Source organism: Erinaceus europaeus, chromosome 4, assembly GCF_950295315.1.
Source record: "Erinaceus europaeus chromosome 4, mEriEur2.1, whole genome shotgun sequence".
Taxonomy (NCBI): domain Eukaryota; kingdom Metazoa; phylum Chordata; class Mammalia; order Eulipotyphla; family Erinaceidae; genus Erinaceus; species Erinaceus europaeus.
The window spans coordinates 60,337,409-60,352,411 of NC_080165.1; the positions used below are offsets into that span (position 1 = coordinate 60,337,409).

General features: G+C 48.4%; 1 protein-coding gene across 3 annotated transcripts; it reads left to right on the plus strand.

Moving 5' to 3' along the window:
* The first annotated feature begins 480 nt into the window (after positions 1 to 480).
* PI16 (peptidase inhibitor 16) lies at positions 481 to 11,937 on the plus strand. Of its 3 annotated transcripts, none has more exons than XM_016185886.2 (7): positions 481 to 698; positions 7,057 to 7,278; positions 8,571 to 8,680; positions 9,939 to 10,027; positions 10,523 to 10,618; positions 11,387 to 11,526; positions 11,828 to 11,937. In XM_016185886.2, exons 1-6 carry the CDS (start codon positions 528 to 530, stop codon positions 11,506 to 11,508), a joined length of 810 nt encoding a protein of 269 aa, XP_016041372.1. In that variant the 5' UTR covers positions 481 to 527; the 3' UTR covers positions 11,509 to 11,526; positions 11,828 to 11,937. The 3 variants fall into 3 exon arrangements, with proteins under 3 accessions (XP_016041372.1, XP_060045702.1, XP_007517881.1); XM_060189719.1 differs by having other exon boundaries at positions 482 to 698; positions 10,523 to 11,188; positions 11,807 to 11,930; XM_007517819.3 differs by having other exon boundaries at positions 483 to 698; positions 10,523 to 11,188.
* Positions 11,938 to 15,003: the final 3,066 nt, after the last annotated feature.

The following is a 15,003-nucleotide window of genomic DNA, read 5'->3' on the forward strand; positions in this document are numbered from 1 at the left end:
GGGAGAGAAAGACAGACACCTGCCGACCTGCTTCACCACCTGTGAAGCGACTCCCCTGCAGGTGAGGAGCTGGGGCTTGAACCGGGATCCTTACGCCAGTCCTTGCGCTTTGCGCCACTTGCACTTAACCCACTGCGCCATCGCCCAATCCTCCCCCCCCCCACTTCCTCTTTTCTTTCCTCAGCACCTAGTAGGTATGACTAGGGTGCAAGCAGTAATAGGTCCAAGGAGGTTTCTGTGGTTTTGCCCTTGGAAGATCCTTCTAAAACTTGGGGATTGCAGAGTTCTTGGCTTGACCCCACTGCTGAAAAAAGAGACTTTGCAAAATGTTCTGAGAGGAGACAAATGCTGGGAGTAGACTCTTCTCTGGTCAGAGCCCAAGCACCCAACCCTTCCCTGAGACAATCTGCAGCCTGGCCAGACACAGCCCCTCCCACCTGACCCAGCCAGGGTGGTGCTTGTGTGGGAAGGACTTTAAATCCAGCTGCCAGACCCCTGCACAGGAGAATCAGAGAGGACTGGCCACCATGTACAGCTCCCGAAGTCTCCAGACACCTCTGGTGGCCCTGTTGCTACTGCTCCTGGTCCCCACAGGTCCTGCGGGAGCCCTCAGTGATGATGAGAAACGTGTGATGGTGGAGCTGCACAACCACTACCGTGCCCAGGCTAACCCGCCGGCTGCCAACATGCTGCAGATGGTGAGTGGGGGCACCTGACAGGCTGGTGAGGGTGCTGGGCAGAGCCCTCATTCCCAGCCCCTTTCCCACAGACCTACCTGCAGCTCTCTCATCCTTCTAGTCAATGACAGAGTCCCTGACTCTGTAATCCACAGGTCCCCATGCACTGTCCCCTTAGGCAGATGAAGACACTGAGGCTCAGAGGAATCATACATAGGTCCCTTGGGGCTTGCAGATCACACAGCTGGTAGAAGTCTCAGATTCCACTCCAGAGGCACTAACTGCCCCCCACCCCACACACACATAATGCATGAATCACTGGGGTGGGGGATGCAGGAAGTCTCTAACCTTGGTGGAGGTCATTCAGATGCCTGCCAAGGACATGAGAAGACACAGGGCAACAGGATAAGCTGGGTGCCTGGTGGGGGGAGGCACTGTGGACAGGGGAGGGCAGGAAGCAGAGGCACAGGGAACTGGACCAGGACCACATGGTTCAAATTCTGTCTTGGTCACCTATAAGATCTGCAATTTGGAGGAGTTCATTAATCTCCTTAAGTTTCACACCTCTGAAATGGGGCCACAGTTAGAACTACTTATGTATCAGTATGATCCGAATCTCACAGAATATTCAGTGGGAAGGATAAAATCTAAACATATAAGTGCCTGTCTACATGATTACAATTACATGAAGGTCACACACATGTATAAATATTGTATACAGGCAGATGAATTGAATATGCACATGTGTAAAGATGACAGATGCTGTATTGGGGGCATCTGTCAAAGAGAGGGAGTTAGTTATCTGATATCAAGGTTAGGAGCAAAAAAATTTTTTTTAATTTTCTTTTTGCCCCAGTGTTATTATCACTGTGGCCCACTGCGGGCACTACAAAATCCACCACTCCTGGTGGCCATTTTTAATTTTTTTTGGCTAAGACAGAGAGATATTGAGAGAGGAGGGAGCGATATAGAAGGAGCAAGAAAGACACCTGCTGACCTGCTTCCTGACTCATAAAGCATCCCCGTGCAATTGGAAAAAAGGGGCTCAAACCTGAGTCCTTGCACATGGTAATGGGTGCGCTCAGTCAGCTGCACCATTGCCCAGCCCACAGGATACTATTTATTTATTTATTCTCTTTTGTTGCCATTGTTATTTTATTGTTGTAGTTATTCTTGTTATTGATGTCGTCGTTGTTGGATAGGACAGGCAGAAATGGAGAAAGAAGGAGAAGACAGAGTTGGGGAGAGAAAGACAGACACCTGTAGACCTGCTGCACCACTTGTGAAGTGACTCCCCTGCAGGTGGGGAGCTGGGGGCTCGAATCGGGATCCTTGCCGGTCCTTGTGCTTTGCACCACCTGTGCTTAACTCACTGTGCTACCGCCCGACTCCCCCACAGGATGCTTTTAATCTTAGATTAAATAAAGATGAAATTCGGCAGAGTGAGCATAGTACCTGGGTTTAGGCTCCTGATCCTCACCTGCATGGGGAAGCTCCATAAGTGGTGGAGCAGAGCCATGGAATCTCTCCTCCTCTCTTCTTTCTCCCTCTCTAGCTATTCCCCTTCATTAAAAAAAAAAAAAAAAGGTTAGGAGTCGGGCAGTAGCACAGTGGGTTAAGTGCATGTGGCGCAAAGCTCAAGGACCAGCTTAAGGATCCCAGTTGAGCCCCTGGCTCCCCACCTGCAGGGGAGTTGCTTCACAGGTGGTGAAGCAGGTGTCTCTCTTTCTCTCCCCCTCTCTGTCTTCCCCTCCTCTCTCCTATCCTATATCTCTGTCTCTCTCCTATATTTCTCTCTGTCCTATCCAATGACGACATCAATAACAACAATAATAACTATAACAATAAAACAACAAGGGCAACAAAAGGGAATAAATTTTCTTTTAAAAAAAAAGGTAGTGGTAGGGAGTCCACGGGGAATAGTGGAGTCAAGCAGGCACTGAACTCCAGAGTTAAGGTGGGGGGAGGCAAGTAAACAAAAAAGTCATAAATTCACTTCTTCCTGTCCCTCCCAACCCCCCCAAACTGGACTGCTCTATTCCCTCCAGCCATTCTTAGACATCTCAGGAGGCAGATGGATAGTGTCTAGGGACCAGAAACTAGGGAGGAGAGCAAGACCACACCTGAAGAACAAAGCAGAGAGTTGGAGAGTGAGGGTCTAAGACTGGAGTTCCAATAGCTCTGTCCTTCCTGGTGAAAAGACTCAGGGGGAGGGGATCTTTACCTTCAATAGGCTGTTGCCTGACTTACCCCAAGAGACTGCCAATCCCAGCCCCCTGGGTCAGTTATGTGATAGGTGAGAAAGTCTAGTATGGTCTCTATACATTGCACATAGCACCCAGTTCAGGCTCTTTTTGCCCTGGTGCCCAGTAGACAATGTGTCAGGAGGCCTGGATGCAGGTGTCAGCAGTGCTGACAGCTTCCTGGCTGAGGGCAGGAACTTCTTGTGGGGCCTCAGTTTCCCCGTCTGTCTTTTCCCTGATGCCCTTCAGTCTTGCTGGCTGGGGCTGGGGCCCACACAGGTGGAAGTTACTTTACAGACAGATGTACCCCTCTGGGGAGGGGTGACACTCTGGGAAGCAGATTAATATTGAGGGGCTATGCTACTGTCTGGTGGGAAGTGATGGAGGGTGTGGGGAGAAGGCTGGACTGGGACAACAGGACAAATCCAGGCTCAGCTTCGGCACTGGCAGATACAGAGACTCTGTGGCCAGGTAACCTGGGTGCAAATTTTGACTTTGTCATTCATTAGCTGTGTGTCCTCAGCCAAATTACCTAACCTTTCTGTGCCTAAGCCTGAAGAGCTATATTTAGAGATGATACAATCTCTATATTTAGAGGTTATAACAACTTCCTTGCAGGGTGCTTGTTAAATATCAAATGAGTGAAAGTGTGTAAAGCTCTTAGACCTGTGACTGGCATGCAGTAGATACACAAAATGTTTGACTGACGGAAGAGGGACTGAATCCACGGATTGGCCCTTCTTTCTCAGCCTCCACACCTTCTCATCACCACTCCTCACCACCTCACCACTCCATTTTCTTTGAACCCTACATCCCTTTGGGCACCACTCTGGTTCAGTATTTCATTTCTTCTCCCAAGGATTCCTAATAACAACCTCTGCCTACTTCCTTAGCCTCTGACCTCTGCTAGCAGGATGAATGATCCAACACACAGGCCTGCTCCTGCTCAAAGCCCTTCACTGGCCCTCACTGGGCCCCTACAACCTCAGAATAAAGTTCCAGCTCCCAAGAAGGCTCTGTATGTTTGACCCCTGCCCACCTCTCCTGTCTCTTCTCCTGTTCACCTCCCCCTTCGCTAACCTGAACTTGTCTTCCTCAGTCCAAATGCTTCTTACCTTCATGCCCTTGCTCATGCTGTTCCTTCTGCGCAAGATAACTTTCCCCTCTCCACCTGGCCAATGCTTCATCTTTCCACAAGTAGCTCAGTGGCTCCTTCTCCCCCTTCAGACTATTATAAGAGCCCTTCCTTTGGTGCCTGTATATTACCCTTTGTAGGAGTCTTTCTAACCTGTCACTTCTAACAGGATGGACCAATTAGAGGTTTATGATGGGGTGAATGTGGGTTTCTTGGTCCTTGCTGTTGCCCATGAGTATTGAGTGAATGAGCAAGTGGACTTGCTTTCAGAGAGTGACCTGTAGCCAGTGTGGGTGGATTCAATGGCTCTTGAAGTTGTAGAGTCTCTAGAAAACTAAGAAGTAAGAAGGCTTAAGACCCAAAGGAAAGAATAATGGTGGGACCCCATGCAGCTAGTCACACTGGACATTATAGCCTGGCTCTGTTGAAGAGACTTCCCTAAGTAGGACCCTGTATCATTCACCACCAGTTGGAAAATACCTTTTTTTTAAAAAAAAATGTTAGAGAGAAAGAGGACACCAAAGCATCACTTTGGTACGGTGATGCTGGGGATGGAACTCAAGACCTTATGTTCTAGCATTTAATCTTTATCCACTGTGGCAAATGTCTTTTGAGCACCAGCTCCATGCAAACATTGTGCCAGACACCAGACCATTCTGCCCAAAAGGAGCTTTTAGTCTAGTCAGGCATCATTGCAGACACCTGGATCCTGGTCCCCAATACCTGTAGGTCCCTTCCCCACTCCCTGCCTCCTGCTATTGCAAGAGTTCTTTATTTTATTTTTATTTTTATTGCCACCAGGGTTTTCACTGAGGCTCTGTACTGGCACTACAAATCCACTGCTCCTTGTGGCCATTTTCTCCTTTCTCCTTTTTATTTGGTAGGACAGAGAGAAATTGGAAGGGACAAGGAGATAGAGAGGGAGAAAGACAGACTCCTATAGAGCTGCTTCATTGCTCATGAAGCTTGCCTCCTACATGTGGGGAGCAGAGGCTCGAACTTGGGCCCTTAAGCATGGTAACGTATGTGCTCAACCAAGTGTGCCATCTCCCAGCCCCTACTGCCAGAGAGAACCTCAGGGATCACTGATTTGGGCCCTGAAATGTTCAGAGTGAGAAAGGGGTTCACCTGAAGGCTCACCTGAAGTCAAAGCAATGAGACTGTTACTGCCCAGTACTCCCTTTCCCACCCTTAGGCAGCTGCTCCCCAGATCTATGTGTGGGTGAGGGAGTGGGTGTGGCCCTCAGGGTCACCCAAGCTCTTGGAGCTTTATGGGCTGTCTGGCTCCTGCAGCTGGCTGGGCCCCCAGAGGGTGGAGCAGGTCTTGACGCCAAGCCATCTATTTCCAGGAGGGGGCCAAAGACAAAGCTTAATGGGATCCAGGCCTCCCTCTTCACTCCTTTGGTCAGATGCCTTGTATTTAACCCCTCTTCCCACCCATCCTAGGCTAGTCCTCCCAGCCAGGAACATAGAACCTTAAAGACTCCCTAGCTTAAAGTGATCCCCCAAACACACAAACTATCTCACCTAAGATCTGCACTGGACAACACTGCCTTTAGGCCACCAAGATTCTAAAATAGACTGAGGATCATACAGAGACGATCTCCTTTTATTGGGGAAAAATGTTGTCACTGACAAGAATTCAGACTATTTGGGAATTACATTTGAGAGTAAGCCTGGAGCTGGTAAAGTCCCTGAGGCTGAATATGAAATGACAGTCCTGAACCACCACCACCCCCCCAAAAAAACCCAAAAAAAACAGAATTGTGATGTTTGGGGTATTGGGAGGGAACTCAACCCTCTGATACCTCTCTAGATATCTTGTAGAGTTTTTTTTATCAGTTGTTTGCTTTTTTATTTTTATTAAAAAATTAAGTCAAAGAATTAAAAATTTTTTTGTATTATTGGATAGAGACAGAGAGAAATTGAGAGGAGCAGGGGAGATAGAGAGGGAGAGAGAGAAACACTGCAGCTCAGCTTTACCACTCGTGAAGTTCTCCCCCTGCAGGTGGGGACCAGGGGCTTGAACCTGGGTCCTTGCATACTGTAATGTGTGTGCTTGACCAGGTGCACCACTGCCCGGCCCCTAAAAAAAAAATTTTTTTTATTGTCACCAAGTTTGTCTCTGGGACTTGATGCCAGCACTATTAATCCACTGCGTCCAGCAGCCTTTTTTCTTTCTTTCTTTCTTTCTTTCTTTCTTTCTTTCTTTCTTTCTTTCTCTCCTTCCTTCCTTCCTTCCTTCTTTCTTCCTCTCTTCCTTTTTTCTATTTTGTTAGGACAGAGAGAAGTTGAGAGCTAGAGAGGGAGAAAGAAAGACAAACATCTGCAGACCTACTTTACTAATTGTGAAGCTCCCCCACAGGCAGGGAATAAGGACTCAAACCTGGGTGCTCGGGCATGGTAATACTGTGCTCAACAGGGTGCACCACCTCCCAACTCCCATTTGCTCTTTTGTTTTGTTTTTGGTCACTGGAGCTACACTGTTATAGACTGATGTTTTCCAGATAGAAAGACTCCATAGCACCAAAGATTTTTTCAGTGCTGAGAGGGCTGGGTTCATCAGGAACTCACACTTGAGAGTCTAACACTTTACGCACTGCATCACCTCCCTAGGGGCTCCCTAGGGGCCCTTCAAACCACTCATTTTCCACATAGAAGGACAGTGATATTAATTAACTATATAGCATTGGTACAAACATCACCTCATTCCTTCCTTCCAAAGCACTATGCATTCAGAGATGTTAAATGATCAGTCCCACATCACACAGCAGATGAATGACCCCAAGTTGGGCTAACACTGTGGCCTGGGGTGGCTTCCACTTTCATCCTCACTGGTGACCACTAGGAGCAGAGACCTCTCTAGGGGTGGGAGAGCCTCCAGCTTCAGAGGCCCCAGAACACCCTCAACCTTTGTCTCTGATCCCCACAGAACTGTGAGCACCCCCCTTCCACTCCTAACCCAAGGCATTTTTATCTCCCTCCCCATCTTGCCCCGCAGACCTGGGACGAGGACCTGGCCGCCTTCGCCAAGGCCTATGCGCAGCAGTGTGTGTGGGGACACAATAGCCAGCGTGGACGGCGTGGCGAGAACCTGTTCGCCATCACTGACCAGGGCCTAGATGTGCCACTGGCGGTGGAGGAATGGCACCACGAGCGCAAGCATTACAACCTCAGTAACACCACTTGTGAACCAGACCAGATGTGTGGCCACTACACACAGGTGCGACACCCAGGCAGATGGGCAGGAGACAGGAGGGGCCACAGGTGCAGTGTGCCAGGCCCTTTCTATTCAATTCCTGGGAATTCTCCAGGATGCCATTACATTGAGTTCCTGGGAATCTTTCACCAAAGTTGCTTTTCCCTATTAATTAATGTGTTGTCAGTGCCTCTCATGAGGTCAGCTTTTTAAACTGCCTGAACTATGTCAACTGACTCTTGAAAAACCATATTAAAGTTATAGGGCTCTCTACAGATAAGAGAAAGAGAGAGTGTGTGTAGAGAATTAACATTTAGTATTATTGAGTTCTTTTTTTGTCCTTTAAGATATAGACAGAGAAGGCGAGGAGAGAGCTAGAGTGAAAGAGACCACACACTGAAGCTTCCTTCAATGCAGTGGGGGCTGGGCTTGAACCTGGGTCATGCACATGGCAAAGCAAGCAGCACACTATCCAAGTGAGTTCCTTCAAGAACTCCGTGTTATTGAATTCTCCCCCCTCCTCCCAGTGTTGCTTTGTATTCAAACAATCACATGACAAAAAAAAAATTAAAAGAAACTAAAATAACCATCTTCCCACCCATATCCACCAATTTCCATTTCCCAGTGCCCCTTTTGGTTGGTATTTTTAGTTCTAATCTTTTGGAAAGGAAATTCCAACAGCACCCACCCAGATCCGGAAATCATGAGCACCCAGCAGCCTTGGGGACTCTGTTACCTCTCCTTCCAGCACTTTCTTCTGCAGGGAATGCTATCAGTGCCTAGCAGGAATAGGTCTACAACCCCTCTACACCCACATCTAAAGGACTGAGGACATCTGCAAGGGTGGGGGTCATCTTCCTAGGAGATCCTCAACCTGGGGAAGCACCTGGGGGAGCTCTGAGGTTCTTGACTGATATAAGCAGAAATTCTGCCCTATTCTGGTGTGTGTGTGTGTGTGTGTGTGTGTGTGTGTGTGTGTGTGTGTGTTTGTCTTCAGCTCTGGTGTATATGGTTCTGGGGATCAGACCTGAGATCTCATGCTTGTAAGTCCTATGCTATACTGCCAATCTCTCTGGATGTTAAACTATTTTATGAAAGAGAAACCAGAGTCTCACTCAGACCTAGGAGGTGCCATGGATCAGATACCAGGGTGTCATGCATGCAAGCCCTTCATTCTATCTGCTGAGCCACTTCCCCAGCCCTGAAGGCTTGGGCTAAGGGTCCTTCCTCTACCCTCTCATGGAAGGCTGGTGTGGAGAGATGCTAACTAGGAGATGCATTTCCCAGGCTAAACTGTTGGGTTTCTCCTCCTGCAGGTGGTCTGGGCCAAGACAGAGAGGATTGGCTGTGGAACCCACTTCTGTGAGAAACTTAAGGGTGTTGAGGTGACTGACATCCAATTGCTGGTTTGCAATTATGAGCCCCCGTAAGTGCCCAGAGAGTGGGGGTGGGGGCTGGGCAAAGCCAAGTGGGGGACTTAGGGGGGAACAGCCTGAGGGAACAGGAAGGAGGACAATCTGGGGTCTAATGTCCACATATCCTGGGAGCTGAGGAGTTGGGGGAGGTGCTATGGGAGCTTGCTGGGGGCAAGGTATGTGGATGAAGAAGCAAGGCAGGGCTGGCTGCTGACAAACCTTATTTTTTTATTAATTTATTTTTTATTTAAGAAAGGATAAATTAACAAAATCATAGGGTAGGAGGGGTACAACTCCACACAATTCCCACCATCCAATCTCCATATCCCCTCTCCTCCCCTGATAGCTTTCTCATTCTCTATCCCTCTGGGAGCATGGACCCAGGATCGTTGTGGGTTGCAGAAGGTGGGAGGTCTGGCTTCTGTAATTGCTTCCCCGCTGAACATGGATGTTAACTGGTCGGTCCATACTCCCAGTCTGCCTCTCTCTTTCCCTAGTAGGGTGGGTCTCTGGGGAAGCGGAGCTCCAGGACACACTGGTGTTGTCTTCAGTCCAGGGAAGCCTGGCTGGCATCCTAATGGCATCTGGCACCTGGTGGCTGAAAAGAGAGTTAACATACAAAGCCAAACAAATTGTTGAGCAATCATGGACCCAAAGCTTGGAATAGTGGAGAGGAAGTGTTGGGGGGGTACTCAATGCAAACTCTGCTTTCAGGTATATATTTTGCACTAGTTTATGGATACATGTGAACATATGCTCTCTCTCACAGAACCTGGTGTATATCTAGGTTTTGGGACTTTGTTAGAAAGTGAACCACCTGGGATGAAATTAGAGTGTACTATGAAAGGAAAGGTCTCACCCGAGTAATGAAGCTGAAGGGTTGTCGTTCCACACGTGAAGTCTCTGGACACAGTCTGAGCTGAAGCATGTTGAGGTGGCAGTCATTGTGTTGATTAGGTTGCGATTGGCAGATGCAATATTATTTGATATGGATTGGGAGAGGCATGCTGGAAAGTGGGCCCTATCCTAAGGTTCCAGGACTGGAGGAAATATAGGCTCTAGAGTGGAGATGTGAGGTTCCTGCTGTCTTAGGGTTCAAAAAAATAATGGATAGTTAATGTCATCATCACATTATTTGGTAATTGGGTTAACTTTGAAAAGTCCTTTTGTTAGGGCTTTCTGTACAGTACCCAGTATCTTGTATATAGCTGTGCCATTAGTTGCTTCTGATCTACTTGGTCTGGGCTTTTGAGACCTTTTCTCCCGCAGGGGGAACGTGAAGGGGCAGAAGCCCTATCAGGAGGGGACTCCGTGCTCCCAGTGTCCCTCTGGATATCACTGCAAGAACTCCCTCTGTGGTGAGCAGGGAGAAAGGGGCGGGAAGGGGACCAACCCCCTTCCCATAACTTGATGGTGTAAAGCCACAGGGGGTGCGGGGAAGGAGAGGAGTCCCTCAAAATGTGGCTTCCTGGGGCCCCTTTTAGAGCAGCCACTGTGGCGCCCTGTAGTTTTAGGGACCAGCTTCATCCCTGCACTAGGGTAGAGTTAGGTCACTGGTGGCGCGGCCAGGTGGGAAGGACCCGAGTGGGCGGGGCCCGTCGCAGCCGGGAACCCTGTTGGAAAGGGCCCTGACAGAGCTCAGGCAGAGAGGGGGAGACTTGGACCAGGAGGCAGATGAAAGAATAATTGTGTCAATAATGGGAAATGGCATTTACTGTCGATGAAGGCCCTATGCGCTGGGGACAGTGTTGAGTGTGTGAGTGCTCTGTTTGGTCACCTCTCTTTGGCTGCTGTGGGTTAAGGCAATTGGGGTCCCGTTTACAGCATTAACCGGGCCTCCTCTCTTTTACCAGAACTCATCAGAGGCCCAGAAATTCAGGATGTGTCTGACCTGGTAACTGAGATGTCCTCGCCCCTGGCAACAGAGGCCTCAGACTCTAGGAAAACCGGTATTCCTTCTTCCCTAGCAACGAAAACTCCATCTTTCTTGGTGACAGGGGCTTCAGGCTCCCAGGCAACAAAGACTCTACCTGCCATAGAAAACACGGCCCCCGCTTCCCTAGCAACAGAAGATCCCAACTCCAAGGCCACAGAGACTCCACCTTCCTTAACAGCTGAGGTCCTTTCCTTGTCCTCAACACACAGCCTGCTCTCCTCAGATGCGGGGCCAGCTTCCTTCCTCAGCACAACCCATGGCCCCACCCCCCAGCTGGCAGATGCAGAGGCCAGCAGTATAAGAATGCCCTCCAAGAGCCCCAAGAGTCCTCTGCTCCCCAAGATGTCTTTGAGGGGGACACAGGAGCCACAAAAGCATTCCCAGGGCAAGTTGGAGGTGAGGACCTCACCTTCCAGTGAGGTCTTGGCCTCAGTTCTTCCAACCCAGGGAGAGGCAGGTGGGCTGCAGGCCACAATGGACCACCTAGGGAACACCTCTAATTCCCTGTCCAACTCCCCTGATGTCTCTGCCACTGCAAATGCCAAGGGTGGACGTACCCTGGCCCTGCAGTCGTCCTTTCCAGGTAAGGCCTGTGTTGTCTGCCTTCTGTCACAGCTGCAGGATGTCAGTCCCTGTTGTTGTGGGCATGGCAGAGCATGCACCTTCTGAATAGGAGTTTCCTCCCTGGCTGCTGGGGCCCCATTTGCATGCCTGACAAGGTAGGAGGGGAGGTCAAGCAAAGATGTCTCCAGACTGAGACAAAGCCTTTCACTTTCCACAGGTGCAGAAGGTCCTGGAAAGTCTGTTTCCTCATCTGGACTGAACTCGGGTTTGGGTCACAAATGGGGGCCCCTCCTGGAGCTGCTGATACTGCTTCCTCTAGTGTTGGCTGGAATCTTCTGAAGGGGTCACTACTCAAAGGCAAGATTTGGTGGTGGTGGGGGGGCAGGGACTGGGGACATTAGTCTCATGTCCATTCTGGATCATTCTTTCCCAAGTCACAGCTTTCTGGGCAGGTTCTACTCTGTGACCCAGAAGTTCCCCCTCACCCTGCTTCTGACCAGACTCGTTTGTTCTGCAGTGTTCTTGTGGCTATGCTCCTGCTTTTCCAAGACAGAAGCTCTCAGGGCTTTCCAGGAACTCTTTCATTCTGCCTAGTCTCCTGGCTTCTCTAGACAGCTGAGTCCTGGGCTGTTCCCAGGATTGCCTCCTGCCTTCCCAGGGTGAAGAGATCAGCCGCTTCCTGCTGTCACCCCATCCTGTCTCCAGTGCCCCAGATGAGATGCTTCTTAGCGAAGACCCTCTGGAAGGGAAAAACTACAGGGCCTGTGCCTTATCCACAGACATCATGAAGGCACAAGGCCTAGCTGCTTGCTGGCTGCTGCCCAGTGACTGCACACCTGGCATGGACTCCTCCCATCTCAATCCCAGGGGTGGGTAGGAATTCTGGGAAGACCCCTGCAGGGTAGGGCTAGGGTTGCCTGCCTACATGAGGTAATGGAGGCTCTCTCTCCCTAAAAGCCTGCTTGCCTGTGTAGTCAGAAAGGGGACATGTGAGGTGCTGATAAAAGATAACCCCACTTGAGTGGGGTTCTATGGGTGAGACGGGCAGGCACCAGGAAAGGGAAGCAGCCCAATTCCTGAATAAATGTCTGCAAAGTCTCCAGTCTCTATGCTTTGGGTGGTAGGGAGGAGGCCCTCTTTGTGGCGACTGTTCCTTCTCCCCCAAACACTCCACTTAGTTTTGAGGTCTCCCTATAACCCCCTTCTACCAAGATCTTCTAGTTGGAAGGATAAAGAGTCAAGGGGAAGTCAAGGTTGCTGGACTCTCTCCCAGCTCCAGACTCACTTAGGGGGACCAAGTTGGATTCAGGTTCAGGAATCATAGAGTACATAATCTCTGAAGCCCATGGGGGACATGAGGTCAGCAATGTCCCTCAGGCATAACTCTGCCAACCCCTGGTGCTTGGAGGAGTCCTGCGAAGGAATTCTGGAGTCCAGACGCTCCTCCAGAGTACATGACTGTAAAGAGCTGCTGTGGAGCAGGAAGGCACAAGTGTGCATGTACATAAATATATATATATATGAAGGGCTAACAGTAGGTGACTTGAGGGGCATGACAACTCCATATATATATATATATATATATATATATATATATATATAGTCTTTTCCAAGATTCTTTAGGATATTCTGGGTACCTTGAAATTCCATATGAAATTCAAGACCAGCTTGTGAAAACTTCTTAAATCAGTTGAGTTTTTGATAGGAAATGTGTTTGTCATTCCAACAATGTAGTCTTTCACTCAGTGAATTTAGGATGTCTTTCCACTATTGAAGTCTTTAATTTCTTTCAGTAGTGGTTACAGTTTACAAAGTGTGAGTTTGTTTGTCACTTCCTGGGCCATGTAAATGAAAATTTTAATTTCACTCACTCTGTTCAATTGCAAATAAGTACAAGTGATTTTTGTATATTGATTTTATGCCCTGCAATCTTGCTGTTTTAAAATTTTTATTTTTTAGTGAATTCCTCAGAATTTAATAGAATTGCCATCTGCAAACAGTATGTCTTATTCCTGACTTTAAGTCAACTTTTTCATTTTTTATTTCTGAGATATACCACAGTACTAGTGATCCCCTGCTGCAATAGCAGTCCTCTCACCCCTGCTTCTTCTTTTTAAAATAAATTTCTTTTTTTTAGCTTTATTTATTTATTTATTCCCCTTTGTTGCCCTTGTTTTACAGTTGTAGTTATTTTTGTTGTCATTGTTGTTGGATAGGACAGAGAGAGAAATGGAGAGAGGAGGGGAAGACAGAGAGGGCAGAGAAAGACAGACACCTGCAGACCTGCTTCTCTGCCTGTGAAGCGACTCCCCTGCAGGTGGGGAGCCGGGGGCTCGAACCGGAATCTTTACGCTGGTCCTTGCTCTTTGCGCCACATGCGCTTAACCCGCTGCGCTACCGCCCACCTCCCCCTCACCCCTGCTTCTGACCACACTTCAGTTTATTCTGAACAGTGTTCCTATAGCTATGGTTCATGTGGTCCCTGGGCTCAAATTCAGGCTGTAAACAGGGCAAGGCAAATGTCTGATTGGGTGAGCTGAATTATATTTTGGTCACGAGGACAGTTTTTTCTATTCTAGTCTTAAATATTTTTATCATGAAAGTTGCTTGATTTTGTCAAGTACTATATATATATAATTGTGTGTGTGTTTTTCTCATCAGGGTTATTGCTGGGTCTTGGTGCTTACACAATCAATCTACCACATGTGGCAGATTTGATAGGACAGAGAAATTGAGAGGAGGGGGGAGATAGGGAGAAAAGAGACACACCTGCTTCACTGCTCGTGAAGCTTCCCCTTTGCAGCTGGGGACTAGGGGCTTGAGCCCACAAATACTTTTCTTCCTTTTTCTATTATTTCTTTATTATTTTAATGTACTTATTTATAAAATGGAAACATTGACAAGACCATAGGAAAAGAGGGGTACAATTCCCACCACCAGAGCTCCGTATCCCATCCCCCACAAATATTTTTGTCTACTGAAATGATCACATGGTTTGGCTTTGTTTATTAAATAAAATAGGGGCAGAGAAGGAGGGAAAGAAACTATAACACCAGTTTCCTTCAAACAGGTGATAAGGGCCAGGCTCAAGTCTGGGTAGTGCACAGTGAGCTTTTTTTTTTTTTTTTTTTTTTTAATATCTATTTATTCCCTTTTTGTTGCCCTTGTTTTATTGTAGTTATTATTGTTGTTGTTATTGATGTCATCATTGTTGGATAGGACAGAGAGAAATGGAGAGAGAAGGGAAGACGGGGAGAGAAAGAGAGACATCTGCAGACCTGCTTCACTGCCTATGAAGCAACTCCCCTGCAGGTGGGGAGCTGGGGGCTCAAACCGGGATCCTTACACGGGTCCTTGTGCTTTGTGCCACCTGCACATAACCCGCTGCGCTGCCGCCCAACTCCTGAGTTGTTTTTTTAAACCATGTGCAAGGACCTGGGTTAGAAACCTCAGACTCGTGGTAGTGTCTGAGGAGGTAGTACAGTGATAAAGCTTTGGACTCTCAAGCATGAGGTCCCCAGTTTGGTCCCCAGGAGCACATGTGCCAGAGTGATGTCTGGTTCTTTCTCTCTCCTCCTATCTTTCTCATCAATAAATAAAATCTTAGAAAGAAAGAAAGAAAGCTCAGACACTATAGGAAGCTCTGTGCATGGGAGTCAGGCAGTAGTGCAGCAGGTTAAGTGTATGTGGCGTGAAGTACAAGGACCAGCATAAGGATCCTGGTTCAAGCCCCCGGCTCCCCACCTGCTGGGGAGTTGCTTCACAGGTGGTGAAGCAGGTCTGCAGGTGTCTATCTTTCTCTCCGCCTCTCTGTCTTCCCCTCCTCTCTCCATT